Source organism: Gorilla gorilla, chromosome 18, assembly GCF_029281585.2.
Source record: "Gorilla gorilla gorilla isolate KB3781 chromosome 18, NHGRI_mGorGor1-v2.1_pri, whole genome shotgun sequence".
NCBI classification, from domain to species: Eukaryota; Metazoa; Chordata; class Mammalia; order Primates; family Hominidae; genus Gorilla; species Gorilla gorilla.
Genome location: NC_073242.2, coordinates 35,632,294 through 35,648,761, shown reverse-complemented (window position 1 = coordinate 35,648,761; position 16,468 = coordinate 35,632,294). Strand labels below are relative to the sequence as shown.

The 16,468-nt window shown below is 46.9% G+C and overlaps 1 protein-coding gene across 1 annotated transcript in view; it reads left to right on the top strand.

Annotated features, from left to right (window-relative positions):
* The window catches only part of LOC115933144 (myosin-11-like), a gene marked incomplete at its 5' end in the record, with an annotated part of 88,318 nt that overhangs the window by 35,567 nt on the left and 36,283 nt on the right, over positions 1–16,468 (top strand). The window contains 1 exon segment of the mRNA XM_055364263.2: positions 10,095–10,122. Within this exon segment, the coding sequence (XP_055220238.2) occupies positions 10,095–10,122 (28 nt within the window).

The following is a 16,468-nucleotide window of genomic DNA, read 5'->3' as shown; positions in this document are numbered from 1 at the left end:
CAATAATAGCTCCCTGTAACCTCGAACTCCTAAGCTCAAGCAATTTTCCTGCCTCAGCCTTCCCAATAGCCGGGGCTACAGGCACACACCTCCGTCCACAGCTAATTAAAAAAATTTTTTTTTTCATAGAGATAGGGGTCTCGCTTTGAGTCTCACACTCCTCGCCTCAAGCAGTCGTTCTGCCTCAGCCTCCCAAAGCACTGGGATTACAGGCATGAGCTCCTATGCCCAGCCCAGTTCTGCTTTTACAATACCAGGGCTTCCTGTAGGTTTGGAAAACACCTGTTGGGTTGCAGCACAGGCTCTCAAAGTATCTCTTCTTACTCAGCATCTCATCCTAACCAACTCTGCCGGGAGAGTAGAGTGGGGAGATGAAGGCTGGAGAAAGAGAAGGGCCCTCACTTACAGAATGGCTTAGGTCATGGGCTCTGGAGCTGGGTTCACCTCCGAGCTCTGCCCCGGCTATTACTTTGTGCCTCAGCTTCCTCACTTGTCCCATGAGGATGATGACTGTGCCTACTCCAGTTGTTACAAGGGTAATTCGGTCAGTGTGTAGGGACACGGTGCATGGACAGGACAAGTTCAACAGGCATTAGCAGTCAGCTGCCGAGGACCCACTGTCAAGGGCCATGCAGTGGCCACGTTCACAGTCACACCACGGAAGATCCAGAACCTCTGGCATCTGCCTCCGTGCGGGGCATTAGGTAGAGAGCCACTTTTCTACAGGCAATGGAGGCTGAGACCTTTCTTCTTTACTAGCCCAGGTTTTGATTACCTCTCACTGGGTCCCCCAGCAGCCTGTTACCAGAAAGAAGCGCAGACGCAGGGAGCCTGGGTCTGTGCTCAGTCCCCGCTGGGTTTTCTCCTTTTATGGTCAGCCTGCAGTGCTCTGGCTTCCCAGCCAGAATCCACCAGCTTGTGTTTGGGCTTGGGCCGAAATAGCTGGTCTGTGGGGAGCTGGGTACCTCCTGGGAGTCCTCAGGCCCACAGCGGGGGAGGAACTGCTGAAGCCCTTTATCTTCTCAGGAAACGTGCCTGGGGCCTTGCACATCCAAGGCTGGGTGGGGAGTCTGGGGAGGAGGAAGGGAGAGAGGCACGTTTAAGGATGGGGTGTGAGGTGACATGAACCCCAGGGATCTGGGCTGGGAAGCTCAGCCCCAGGCGGGTCCTGATGATGGCCGGCCGCCCCCAGCTCCAGCCTTCCCAGACTCCACGAAGGCTCGGTACTGTGTCCCTGCCCACTTTGGAGCTTCTGTCCCAGACCCTCTGCTTGGGATGCTCTGCCTCGACCTCTCCCCAGGAGATTCTTTCACATTTTTCTTAATGCTGTTCAGTGGTCACCTCTGCCGTGAAGGCTTCCTGTCTTGCTCAGGTGGTGTGAAAAAAACAAACAAAAAACTTCACGTCTATAGCACTTGGGTTCACATCCATCGTAGCACTGCTCATCTCTTACAGTCATTTCTTTGCCAATCTGACTCCCACCCTGGGTCATGAACTTCTCAAAAGCAAGGATAAGCAAGTCATGAAGCCCGGTGCATTGGCTTGAGCCTGTGATTTCAGTTACTTGGGAGGCCAAGGCGGGAGGATCACTTGAGGCCAGGAGTTTGGGACCAGCCTGGGTAATATTACTAAGTTACCTTACTAGGCCCTGTCTCTACAAAAAAAAAGAAAACAAAAAACAAAAAACCGTTAGCCAGGCGTAGTGGCATGCACCTGTAGTCCCAGCTGCTCAGGAGGCTGAGATGGAAGGATCTGTTAGCCCAGGAGTTGCAGACTGCAGTTAGCTATGATCGTGCTACTGCACTCCAGCCTGGGCATCAGAGTGACACCTCATCTCTTAAAAAAGAAAAGAAAAAAAAAAAGCAGATCTTACTGACTTTTGTGCTTTCAGTACCTGGCTCAGGACTCGTTTGTTGAATGAATATGTGAACACGTGAATATGCATTTTCCATTGCTTCTACCTTGGTTGCCTCTCTGAGCCAGAGAGCAATTCAAAATAACAAGCATTTCCTGAGCACCTACTGTGTGTCAGGCATTGTTCCTTGTACCCGAGATCAGGCACAGCCCTTGACCTTCAGGAGCTCATTGGTTCGGGGGAAAAGCATTGAAAACGAACAATTTTGTAATTGTTGGAAACCTAATAGAGCTGCATGAAGTGGAAGAAGTCAGATTTATAACCATTCAGAGGTGGTATAAAATGAACATCATTTTTAAAAAAGGTTTACGTGGTATAATTTAAATAAATTCATTTTAAGGATACAGTTCACACCTAAATAATATTGCAGCTATGTCTGCATAACTGTCTAAATTCACTTGTAATTTACATGGTTATGCAGCCACTGCTGCAATATAATTTTATATTTCTATCATCCCCCAAAGAAATCTTGTGCACATTTTTTTGTCACTCCATATTCCTACCCGCAGCTCCTGGCAGCCACAAATTCACAAATCTACTTTCTGTCTCTATGGATTTGCCTATTCTGGACATTTCATATAAATGGAATCATATGTGACCTTTTGTGGCTGGCTTCTTTTTTTTGAGACAGAGTGTCTCACTGCACTCGGCCAGGCTGGAGTGCAGTGGTGTGGTCTTGGCTTATCACAACCTCTGCCTCCTGGGTTCAAGTGATTCTCCTGCCTCAGCCTCCCGAGTAGCTGGGACTATAGGCACGTGCCACCACACCTGGCTAATTTTTGTATTTTTAGTAGAGACGGGGTTTCACTGTGTTGGCCAGGCTGGTCTTGAACTCCTGACCTCGTGATCTGCCCTCCTCAGCCTCCCAAAATGCTGGGATTACAGGTGTGAGCCACCGCGCCCAGCCGGCTAGCTTCTTTCGCTTAGTATAATGTTGTCAAGGTTCATCCACGTTGTATCATGGATTCGTACTATTTATATATTTTTTTAAGACAAGGTCTGTCTCTATCACCCCGGCTGGAGTACCGTGGTGCAATCGTGGCTTACTACAACCTCCACCTCCTGGGCTCAAGCCATTGTCCCACCTCAGCCTCTTGAGTAGCTGAGGCCACAGGGATTGTGCCACTATGCCCAGCTAATGTTTGCATTTTTTTTGTAGAGATAGGGTTTCACCATGTTGCCCAGGCTGGTTTCGGACTCCCGGGCTCAAGCAATCCACCTGCCTCAGCTTCCCAAAGTGCTGGAATTTCAGGCATGAGCCATGGCCCCCGGCCATAACATCCTTTCTTTTCATGGCTGAATACTATCCCACTGTCTGGGTAGACCACATTTTGTTTATCCATTTACCCATTGATGAACATTTGGTTGTTTCTATTTTTTGGATATTATGAATAAAGTCCATAATTTTTACCAATATGAAAAAGAAAAACAAAAACTCTGAATGCCATATCATGGATAGATGGCCTACTATCATTCCATATCATCTGTACCTTTTTCCGCCAGAATGTTTTGAGACATTTGTTAAGTAAGGATCACAATGATGATAATTACTAAAATGGAGAGAACCAGTGGACCATGGGAACCACTAGGCCATGTGACACTCACGTTTATATTAGAGAAAGGCACCGTTTTCTCAAAGCACTTTTCCTCCATCTGCTGAAAGATTATTGCAATAAATACACAATGCAATACAATAAATGACCAATGCAAATAGTTTCTCCATAGAGTTATGCAGTGTACAACATGCACCACGGTCCATGGCCATCCTGCAGGTAGGAGGTCAAGTGGAAAGGTCTCCAACTCAGCTCTAGAAAAGTGCAGAGTTAGAGAAGGTATCGTAGAAGAGTTGACTCCCAAGACGATGTTTCAAATACAGATTAGGGTATGTACCCGAAGGACTGAAAAGGTACTCAGACTAAAACTTGTACAGGAATGTTCATAGCAGCACTATGCAGAATAGCCAAAAGGTGGAAATAACCCAAATGTCCGTCAACTGTTGAATGGATAAACAAAATATGATCTATCCATACAATGTGATATGACTCAGCCACAAATAGGCATAAAGTCTGGGACCTGCTACAACATGGATGAACTTCAGCCACATGCCGAGTGAAAGAAGTCAGACATGAAAGGCCACACATGTTATAATTCCATTTATGCAAAAATATCTAGAATAGGTAAGACCATAGAGACAGAAAGCAAATTGGTGGTTGCAAGGGCTTATGGGGGAGTGACTGCTTAATGGGTAGAGGGTTTCATTTGGGGGTGACAGAATATTTTAGAACTAGATAAAGATGGTTGTTATGTAACATTGTGAATGTACTAAATGCTCCTGAATTATGCACTTTATTTATTTTTTTATTTTTATTACTATTTTTTGAGATGGAGTCTCCCTCTGTCACCCAGGCTGGAGTGCAGTGGCGCGATCTCAGCTCACTGCAACCTCCACCTCCCAGGTTCACATGATTCTCCTGCCTCAGCCTCCTGAGTAGCTGGGATTACAGGTGTGCACCACCGCGCCCAGCTAATTTTTGTATTTTTGGTAGAGGCGGGGTTTTGCCATGTTGGTCTCAAACTCCTGACTTTAGGAGATCCAGCTGTGTCGGCCTCCCAAAGTGCTGGGATTACAGGCATAAGCCACCGCACCTGACTTGAATTATTCACTTTAAAATGGTTCTTTTTATGTAGTATAAATTTTACCTCAATGGAAGAAAAAGAGAGAGAGAAAATGGATTAGGCCAGAGGAGAAGTGGTGGTGGGTGCACTGGGCAGAAGAAATCACTTGTGCAAAGCAAGGAGGGAGTGAAACTGCTTTGTACGGCGGAGAACACTGCTTTTGAGTCCAACACAAGCTCAGGCTTGGGGAAGGAATCAGATAAAAATTTCCAGGATCTCAGAGTTCCATGTGCTCCACACGGGTTGGCAGACAGCACCCACATGGAGTCCTTCTGCTCGTAACCAGCACCCTGCAAGCTTCCCACGCCTGGAAGTGGTGTGTTTCTGATGGGAACGTCAGGCCAGAGGTCTCCCAGCAGCCTCCAGCTCGGAGCCGCGCTGGCAGCTCCCAGGCCTTCTCCTGGAACCCGCTCCCTCTCCTGGGGGCCCTGTGAGCATCTGAGCCTATAAATCTCTCCTGCTCTGGGCCTAGGATTCACAAGGCTGCCAGGAAAGCCTGCCTCTCTCCCTGAAGTAGTGGGTCAACACAGCCCATCTGTCTGTCCATCTCAAAATCTTTCCTTAAGATGGTGGAGGTTGTCTGGGCTGGTCCCAGGAGGTTCTCTCTGCCTGGGTTCTAATCACAGGGTACCTGGTTCTTCTATCCTTCACCCTCTTTTAAAAAATCACTTTTTAGTACTTTGGGAGGCTGAGGCGGGCAGATCACCTGAGGTCAGGAGTTTGAGACCAGCCTGGCCAACGTGGTGAAACCCCGTCTCTACAAAAAATAGAAAAATTAGCCAGGCGTGATGGCACGCACCTGTAGTCCCAACTATTTGGGGGGCCGAGGTAGAAGAATTGCTTGAAACCAGGAGGCAGAGGTTGCAGTGAGCCAAGATCGAGCCACTGCACTCCAGCCTGGGTGACAGAGTGAGACTCCATTTCAGAAAAAATAAAAAATAAATAAACTGGTTTCCCATTTTGCTCTGTCCTCGAGTGAATTTCTCCCCCTGGGTGGAAGCTAAAGGCACGGGTATCTGTCTGTCTCCAGAGTATAATGGAGAGATTAAAGTTTGATTGTTTTTTTCCTGTTTTTTTTTTTTTTTTCTTTGAGATGGGGTATTGCTCTGTTGCCCAGGCTGGAGTGCAGTGGCAAAATCTCAACTCACTGCAACCTCCACCTCCTGGGTTCAAGCGATTCTCCTGCCTTAGCCTCCCGAGTAGCTGGGATTACCGAGTAGCTGGGTTTCACCATGTTGCCCAGGCTGGTCTCGAACTCCTGACCTCAGGTGATCCACCCACCTCAGACCCCCAAAGTGCTGGGATTACAGGTGTGAGCCACCACGCCCGGCCTCCTTTCTCTTATAAATAGGGACACCATTGATTTAGGTCTCACTCCAAGCCAGGATGACCTCATCTCAACATCCTTCCCTTAATTACATCTGCAAGACCCTTATTCTAAATAAAATCACAGGTGGGATACAGTGGCTCACGCCTGTAATCCCAGCACTTTGGGAGGCTGAGGCAGGTGGGTCACTTGAGCCCAAGAGTGTGAAACCAGCCTGGGCAACATAGCAAGACCCAATCTCTACGAAAAATACAAAAATTAGCCGGGCATGCTGGCATGTGCCTATAGTCCCAGCTACAGGGGAGGCCGAAGAGGGAGGATTGCTTGAGCCTGGGAGGTTGAGGTTGCAGTGAGCTGAGATCACGCCACTGTACACCCACCTGGGCGACAAAGTGAGACCCCATCTCAATCAATTGATTAGTCAATAACATCGCAGTCTGAGGTTCTGAGTGAACATAGCTTTTGGGAGTCACAGTTCAACCCACCCCAGTGACCTTGGGCAAGTTGCCTCACTTCTGAACCTCACTCTCCTTATTTGTAAAATGGAGGCAATGCCAGTGCCCACCCCAGGGGCTGCTGAGAGAATTCAGTGGGTCACTTCAACACAGAAGTTCAGCATACGCCTGCAGTGCAGTGAGCGCTCGGGAGATCGGAGCTGTTAGTGGGATCGTAATGCGGTGGCTCTTTCTTTTCTGTCTTTTTTAAGCTTTGTGGTCATGATGATTTCATAAAGAACGATACCGACTCTTTTTCTATTGACCATTTTTGGTGGGATGAGGAAAAGTTTGTATGTGTTCATAGCACAAACATAACCAGGATAGAAGTAGAATGGGTGAAAGTAGGTCTTCCTCCTGTCCCTTTTCTCAGTACTTCAGGCTCAGGCCTGTTTGTTGTTTTTGTTTGTTTGTTTTGTTTTGTTTTTGGAGTCTCACTCTGTTGCCCAGGCTGGAGTGTAGTGGCATGATCTCACCTCACTGCAACCTCCACCTCCTGGTTTTAAGTGATTCTCCTGCCTCAGCCTCCGGAGTACCTTGGATTACAGGTGCATGCCACCATGCCTGGCTAATTTTTGTATTTTTAGTAGAGACAGTGTTTCACCATGTTGGCCAGGCTGGTCTTGAACTCCTGACCTCAAGTGATCTGCCCGCCTCGGCCTTCCGAAGTGCTGGGATTACAGGTGTGAGCCACCGCACCCATCCCAGGTCTGTTTTTAGAGATAGGGTCTCACTCCATTGCCCAGGCTGGAGTGCAGTGGTGTAATCACAGCTCACTGCAACCTTGAACTCCTTGGCTCAAGGGATCCTACTGTCTCAGCCTCCCAAGTAGCTGGGACAAGGGGTATGTCCATCACACACAGCTAATCAAAAATTTTTTTTTTTTTGTAGAGACTGGGTCTTGCTATGTTGTCCAGGCTGGTCTGGAACTCCTGGCCTCAAGTGATCCTCCCATCTCAGCCTCCCAAAGTGTTGAGATTACAGGCATGAACCACTGCATCCTACCTATATATCTGTCTTTTTAAAACACAAAAGGTATAACACTATGCTACCTCATCTTTTAGTTTTAGCTTAATATATTTTGGATATTTTTCTGTGTCCATCCATAAAGCTCTGCCTGGTTCTTTTCAATGGCTGCCTATTTTATTTATGTATTTATTTTTTATTTGTTTTTGAAACAGAGTCTTGCTCTGTTGCCCAGCCTGGCGTGCAGTGGCGCGATCTCGGCTGACTGCAACGTCCGCCTCCTGAGTTCAAGCAATTTTCCTGCCTCAGCCTTCTGAGTAGCTGGGATTACAAGCGTGTGCCACGACACCCAACTAATTTTTGTATTTTTAGTGGAGATGGCATTTCACCATGTTAGCCAGGCTGGTCTGGAACTCCTGAACTCAAGTGATCCACCCTCCTTGGCCTCCCAAAGTGGTGAGATTACAGGCATGAGCCACTGCGCCCGGCCTGCCTGTTTTTAAATGTGCCATTATATAAACACACAAGAATTGAAACCCCAGAGCTGACTAGTCTTCAGGCCTTTTGTCTTGAGGATTTCGTTCAACCAGGCCACCCAAACATCCATCTATAATCCGAGGGAAGAGAGAGAGAACTGATTGGAGTTGGGCATAGAATCTGAGGAACGTGCCCACATCCAATCAGTTCTCCGTTAAGACTACAGATGAAAGAGTCATCTCTTTCACCTTGCCTTCTTCAGTCCCATCCATCCTCCCATTCATATTCCCATCCATCCATCCATCCATCCATCCATCGAACTCATTTACCCACCTATACACTCTCTCCTCCCTCCCATTCACCCACCCATCCACTCTCTCATCCACTCACTCATCCTTCCCTCCTCCGTCCAACCATCTGTCCAACCAGCCATATACCCACCCACCTACCCATCTACACACCCTTCCCTCCTTTCTTCTTTCTTTCTTCCTATCTATCCATCCATCCTTCCTTCCTTCTTTCCATTCATTCGTCCACCTACCCACCCACCCACTCATCCATTTGTCTTCCTGTCTCTCTACCTATCCATCTATCCATCCTTCCATCCAGCCATCTATCTGCCTGTTCACCCAGCTTCCCATCCATTTATCCTCCTGTCCATTTACCTATCCATCCATTCTTCCATCCACCCATCCTTTCTTCCTTTCTTCTTTCCTTTCTTCCTTCCTTCCACTCACTTGCCCATCCACCTCTTCTTCCATCCTCCCATCCATCTACTCATCTGTCCATCCATTTTCCCACCCATCTGCCCATACACCCACCCACCTAACTCACCTACTCATCTGCCTATCCACCCACCCATCCACCCTCCCGTCCATCTGTCTATTCATCCATCCACCCACCCATCCATCTACCTACCCATCTACCCACCCTTCCATTCACCCATCTACCTTACCTTCCTTTCTTCCTTCCTTCCGTCCACTCATCTTCCCATCCATCTACTCATCCATCCCTCAATCCATCCATCTAACAAGCATAATTCAGCACCTACCATCTATGTGCCAGTACTAGAGATACAATGTTAAACCAAGCCTAGGAGATTTTTGATGAAATGAAGCTTGTGAGAGCTGAGCGCTGAACTAGTAGGACTGAAGCCAGGGAGTGGATTTAAGAAATGCTTGCCACTGTGGCATTGTCTACCAGCAGATATGATGCTGGGATTTCTACATTGTTAGGTGACCATTGAACGTATTGGTAACTGTTCTCAGATCCCTCTTTGGGAAGGAAATGGGTCTTCAGAGCCTGGCTCCACCTCAGAGGCCTCTTTAAGAGTAGAAGGTGATGGGTAATGTCTGCTTAATCACGTCTAGTTCTTTGATGACCTCTGTATCTTTTGGGTTTCTCTGGTGGTAAACAAGAGAGACTGACTCTGTCATCTAGTAGAGGAAAGGGATTTGTAGGGGAGTATGGAGGAGCTCACAGATGCAGCGGGAACACTAGGAATCAGGCTAGGTAAATGACAGAAACTGGGCTGCTTGGGCCCAGGGGCAGAAAGGAAGTCTGCCTCGGGGCTCTGTCCACCTGCTGTGCTTCCCTGTCCTTGACTGAGCTTGGAGTTTTAGGCCAGACAGTCTGACCAATGCAGCCTGGAACACATTCTTACCTCTTTGTTGAAGGTACTTATGAGGCATTCCCACTAAGACTGTACATGACGGCAGGGGTGATGGGGGAAACCTCAAGGACCACAGGATGCTTCTGGAAGAAGAGGAAATGGATGCTGGATTTACAAAAAAACACAAATGTGCACAATACTATATTACAGATGAAGGAACTGAGGCATGGAGTTTAAGAATATTTGCCCAAGGCCACAGAGTGGAGAAGTGGCTAAGTGGGACCCCGATCTGTATAGATCCAACATCTGCGTTTGGTCCCTAACCTAATCTGGGTGGGGTGGGCCTCCCGGGACACCTCCAGAGCTGATGTGGCTGGATGCTAATGAATCCTGGATCAGTCAGGCTCCAGCATCTTTCTGGGGCTGCCTCTGGGACTTTGGGGCTGTCCTTTTGGCTTTGGTCTTGGCCCCTGTGGCCTGGGCAATGAGCCCAGCTGACCTGTTGTCACTTCCAATGAGGCCAGCATGGAGAAGCCTTAGAATGGGAGAGCCCTGGGAGGAGCCAAGTCCAGACCCTTAGCTCAGAGCTCATTTTAATTCATGGCTCTTTTTTCTTTCTGTTTGCAGATCGGGAAGACCAGTCCATTCTATGCACGTAAGTGGAACTGCTTTTTATTCTTTTTTTTTGTTTTTTTAAATCTGGAGTCGAGATCCAACCTATGAAAGAAAAGATCCATGAGTGCAGAGATCTTTGATTTGTTCATGGTTCCAAGTGCCTCTCTTTATACCTGGCACCATGTAGATGCTCACTAAACATTTGTGATATATGGTCTTCTGCGGAGGCAGGCAAACTTAAACGCTTAATGACACCTGGTATCATTTGGTTCCATACCTCTCCTCCTTCTAAAAAACTAGCATTTATTGAACATGTACTCTGTGCCAGGACTTGAACTAAAGATTTTATATGCAGAATCTTATCTAATTGCATAACAGCCATCTGTGTTGATAGGGAAGATGTTAAACTGTCACTTTAATATTTCACATTTATCAAGCCACAAACACATCAGTGCCATATTTGGTGATTGGTGTCACTGTTTCTTTGAAGACCTAGGTACATAGGCAGAAGATAGTAACTCATTTTAGAATCATTCAGAGAGTTTTCACTATTGTATTTATATGCAAGTAACATATATTAATATATATTGTTGATTCATTGACATTGAACTCACAGCCAGCAGCTCTGTGGCTGATGCCTGGATGAAGTTTATCTGATGTGTATTTATTACATAATGGATATCACAACTTTATTGTGCTTGGAAACATGAGCCAACACTTGAGTACTATGCTGGGGACATTTTAGTATGTGTGCTGCCGAAGGGAGCACATCTGAGGGGACATTTTAAACTGCAAAATAACTAACAAAAAGCCACAAAAATACAAAAAAAGGTGGCACTAAATACACTACAGAAAGGACACTTGTTTACAGTATGAGAGTTGAAACTAGAAGGTAGAGCATTCCCCTGTTCAACCTGAGCTGGGAACATGTGCATTGGGGGAATAGAATTTTCCTTACTCTGCACATGTTCACAAATTACTACAAAAGTGCCATGAATATTGATTTTGAGGTTACAAATAACTTTCAGCAGGTCAGTGAATTTGAAAATATAGAATATATAAATAATGAGGATAGACTGTGCATATATATATTTACATAATATATAATATGTATTATATTTAATATATTTATATTCATATATATATATATGTTTGAAGGTCTGGAAGCAACTAAAGCTATAATCAACAGAGGTTATTTAAATAAAATATAGCATTTCCAGGTAGCCACTACAAAGAGTGAGGCTGATCTATTTATGCTCAGAGAGAACGCTCTTTATAGATAATACCGTTGAGTGGAAAACACAAGGGCAAAACAGCATATGCATAATGTAAACCGTGTGTGTCTTTAAAAAGAGCAGGATTGCATGGACGTGCATATGTTTCCTATTAGCATGAAATTATCTGGAAGGACAATTAAAAACTAGTACTTAGAATTTCAGATGGTGATGGATGGTAGGATGGCAATGAACTGTATTGAGAGAAGATTGAAACAATTAATAAGTTTGGGGTTGATATAGATAGAAAACCTGGAAACAATAAAACAAAGGCAATTATAAACTCCAGGAAAAACCAAAAGTTGGGATGGAAGGAGAAGTAATCACATTGGACTAAGGAGCCCAGTTGTGCAAGTTAGGAGTATTTATCTAACCAGAATAACTACCTGTGATGGAATTGGCTCTGTGGGGAAAGGGAAGAGGCTTAGATCGGAACTGAATTCTCATATTTCATGGTAGGATGTACACATTTGATGTTTGACAATGAATAGTTTGGATCTAGAGATATAATGCTACCTAGATATGTGGATATAAATGCTAAAACAACCTGCCAACTTGGATTCCTAGTTTTCTGGCTTCTAGGGGTCACCTGCATTCCTTGGCCCATGGTCCCTTCCTCCATCTTTAAATCCTGCAGCATGGTATCTTCAAATCTCTTTCTCTGGTCCCCCTACCTCCCTCTTATAAGGCCCAGTACCTTTGTGGTTATATTAGCCCCACCTGGATGATCCAAGACAGTCTCCTCATCTCAAGCAATTCACAGATTTTGAGGATAGGCCATGGACATTCTTGTGGGGGCTGTTTTTCAGCTGACCACAGAGGCATTTGATCCCCTAGGAGCCGAACCCATGTGTGAGCCACATGTCATCTCCCCAGGAACCAAAACAGTGTAGCTCAACTGCCCTCTGTTGAGTGAATGAATTAAGTGTGGTAACAGAGAGGTGCAGGAAAGAGTAGGACTTTCAGATGGCTTCCTAGCTATGTAGCTATGCACGGGTCACTTGACCTCTCTGAGCTGAGCTTATGGAGAGGCTGTGAAGATGAAGAAGAGGCCACCCTGCTCTCATTTCCAGCACCCATGCCATCAGCAGGTGCTGTTTCATCTAAAACGGTGCTATCCAAAAGAACTTTGGGATGAGCACAAAGTTCACTTAAAAGTTCACTTAATTGAGCTCTTAAAAAGTGGCAAGTATATTGCAGAACTGAATTTTTAAGATTTTAGTTAATTTAGATAGCGGTTCCTGCCTTGGACAGTGCGATGCTGAAATATTTCTCATCTCTGTCCATTCCTCTGACTCCACCACTTCTTCCTAGTTCAGGGTCCCGTCACCTCTCACCAGGGCCTCTGTAGCAGTCTCTTAAGCTCCCTGCTCCCATTGCTTGCTTGCTTCCTTCCTTCAATAAATATACATTATAAGAATATTCACTCATTATTCATTGAATAAATATTCATTAGCATGCTGTCATAAAGTGTGGATTCCAGAACCTAACCCCTTGGGTTTGAATTCTGGCCCCATCATCGTCTAGTTAGTTGTATGCTCCAGGAAATAAGTCAGTTCACTTCTCTGAGCCTCAGTTTCCCCATCTGTAAAATGGGAACAATAAGCACCCCATTGGGTTGTTGGAAGGATGAAATGAGTCACTACATGTGAAGAACTGAGAAACAGGCCACTGCCCCATGGTGAGCACTTTGTAAGGATCAACTGCTATTGTAGTGAAAGTGCTCACTATTTTTTAAAAATCCTTCCTGCAATCCAGTATCCATCTTGCAGTTTATTTGTTTGTTTGTTTGTTTGTTTTTGAGATGGAGTTTTGCTCTCGTTGCCCAGGCTAGAGTGCAATGGTGTGATCTTGGCTCACAGCAACCTCCACCTCCCAGGTTCAAGTGATTCTCCTGCCTCAGCCTCCCGAGTAGCTGGGATAACAGGCATGTACCACCATGCCTGGCTAATTTTGTATTTTTAGTAGAGACAGGGTTTTGCCATGTTGGTCAGCCTAGTCTCGAACTCCTGACCTCAGGTGACCTGGGGAGCCTCGGCCTCCCAAGTGCTGGGATTACAGGCATGAGCCGCTGAGCCTGGCCCATCCTGCAGTTTGTTGTTGTTGTTGTTGATTTTTTTGTTGAGACAGAGTCTCACTCTGTTGCCCAGGCTGGAGCGCAGTGGTGCGATCTTGGCTCACTGCAACCCCCGCCTCCTGGGTTCAAGCAGTTCTCCTGCCTCAGCTTCCCGAGTATTATGCCATCATGCCCAGCTAATTTTTGTGTTGTTAATAGAGATGGGTTTTCTCCATGTTGGCCAGCCTGGTCTCAAACTCCTGATCTCAGGTGATCCACCCACCTCAGTCAGCCTCCCAAAGTGCTGGGATTACAGGCATGAGCCACTGCGCCCAGCCCATCCTGCAGTTCTGATTCTCCCCACACTGGTTCTAAAGTCCCGTTCCCCTCCTGAAATGGTTTCCTGCACCCATGAGAATAAAACTCAGATTCCTTACTGTGACTTGGAAGACTGAGTGTGATCTGCTCTTCCCTTGTCACTTCCTGCTGTCCCCCTCTGTTGTGGCCCTCCAGCCATGCTGGGAGCCATTCTATCTCATACCTGGGCCCAGCATTTCCCTCCCTTGGACCTCTGTCCATACTGTTTGCCCTGCCTGGCCCACCCTTCCCTCCATCCTTCCCACAGGGCTCTCTTGTAACTTTCAAGGCTCAGCAACTCCCTGGCTTCCCCATCCACAGCCTCCCCTCTCCTCCCTTCCCCTCGATCTTCTCAGTCACATCACCCCGATGTAGCAATGATATCTCCACCACAAACTATCTTGATTATTTGTTTACTTGGCTATTGTGTATCTCCATCTCCTGGAATGCAGCGTTAGCAAGGACTTGGCACAGTGCCCACACACAGCCAGTGCTGGAGAAGGAGGCCTTAGCCATTGTTAGGGAGGAAATCCCAAAACGATCTGACTTTTATTTGCAAATGCATCCAGTCAGCCCAGAACCACCACCATCTTCAGTCTCTGTATTCAATTTTATATGGCTTGTTGTGAAATTCAGCCAAACTGACTTGAAGAACCTACAAGTTGACAGCAGGGCTGAGCTTTTAGGCGTAGTTGGTGCTCAAGAGAAGCCAGGCTGGAGCCAACTGTTTGGTTATGCAGTTAAGAAACTGAAAATTGGCCGCTCACCGTGGCTCACGCCTGTAATCCCAACACTTTGGGAGGCCGAGTCGGGCGGATCACGAGGTCAGGAGTTCGAGACCATCCTGGTTAACATGGTGAAACCCCATCTCTACTAAAAAAATACAAAAAAATTAGCTGGGCATGGTGGCGGGTGCCTGTAGTCCCAGCTATTCAGGAGGCTGAGGCAGGAGAATGGCGTGAACCTGGGGGGCGGAGCTTGCAGTGAGCAGAGATCGCGCCACTGCACTCCAGCCTGGGTGACAGAGCGAGACTCTGTCTCAAAAAAAAAAAAAAAGAAAGAAAAGAAACGAAACTGAAAATTGGCTGTGCACCGTGGCTCACGCCTGTAATCCCAGCACTTTGGGAGGCCGAGGCGGGTGGATCACGAGGTCAGGAGTTCGAGACCATCCTGGCTAACACGGTGAAACCCCGTCTCTACTAAAAAAAATACAAAAAAATTAGCCAGGCATGGTGGCGGGTGCCTGTAGTCCCAGCTATTCGGGAGGCTGAGGCAGGAGAATGGCGTGAACCTGGGGAGCGGAGCTTGCAGTGAGCTGAGATCGCGCCAGTGCACTCCAGCCTGGGTGACAGAGCGAGACTCTGTCTCAAAAAAAAAAAAAAAAAAGAAAAGAAACTGAAAATTGGCCGGGCGCGGTGGCTCACGCCTGTAATCCCAGCACTTTGGGAGGCCGAGGCGGGTGGATCACGAGGTCAGGAGTTCGAGACCATCCTGGCTAACACGGTGAAACCCCATCTCTACTAAAAAAATACAAAAAAATTAGCCGGGCATGGTGGCGGGTGCCTGTAGTCCCAGCTATTCAGGAGGCTGAGGCAGGAGAATGGCGTGAACCTGGGGGGCGGAGCTTGCAGTGAGCTGAGATCACGCCAGTGCACTCCAGTCTGGGTGACAGAGCGAGACTCTGTCTCAAAAAAAAAAAAAAAGAAAAGAAACTGAAAATTGGATGGGTGTGGTGGCTTATGCCTGGAAACTCAGGGCCTTGAGAGGCCGAGGCGGGAGGGTGGCTGGAAGCCAGAAGTTTGAGACCAAACTGAGGAACACAGTAAGACCCCATTACTACAAAAAATTTAAAAATTAGCTAGGTGGGATGGTGCATGCCTGTAGTCCCAGCTACTCAGAAGGTTGAGGAGGAAGGATCACTTGAGCTTGGGAGTTAGAGGCTAAGTGAGCTATGATGGCACCACTGCACCTCAGCCTGGGCAACAGAGCAAGACCCAGAGGCAGGAAGGAAGGAAAGGAAGGGAAGGAAGACAAGAAAGGAAGGAAACTGAAAGCTGAATAAATGTAATTTTTAGGCCTGAGTTGTATTTTGTCTAGCATGTAATCCATCCAGTATAATCAGTTTAATTAGAGGCCATGGGCCTGGCTGGAGATAGAGCTGTGTGATCAGGGGGCTAAAGTAAGAGGAGGAGGGTGGTTTCACATAAAATTAGAGAGAGGTAGGGGGGTGCTTCCAGGCCCCGGGGAGGAGTTTAAACTTTCGTCTAAAATGGATGATAGGCTGGGCGCGGTGGCTCATGCCTGTAATCCTAGCACTTCGGGAGGCCAAGGCAGGCTGATCGCTTGAGCTCAGGAGTTCAAGACCAGCCTGGCCAACATGGCCAAACCCCATCTCTACAAAAAACACAAAAATTAGCTGAGCGTGATGGCATGTGCCTGTAGTCCCAGCTACTTAGGAGGGTGAGGCAGGAGGATCTTGGTTCACTGAGCCTGGGAAGCAGAAAGTTGGCACTGAGCCAAGACTGCACCACTGCACTTCAGCCTGGGTGACACAGTGAGACCCCATCTCAAAAAATATATATAACAATAAAATAAATAAATGAAATGGATGAGAACGTGCTAAGGGACTCAAGCCAAGGAAGGACAAAGTTTGACCAGTGGGTCAAATCAGGCCCTTGTCTGTCTGTTCCAGATAAAGT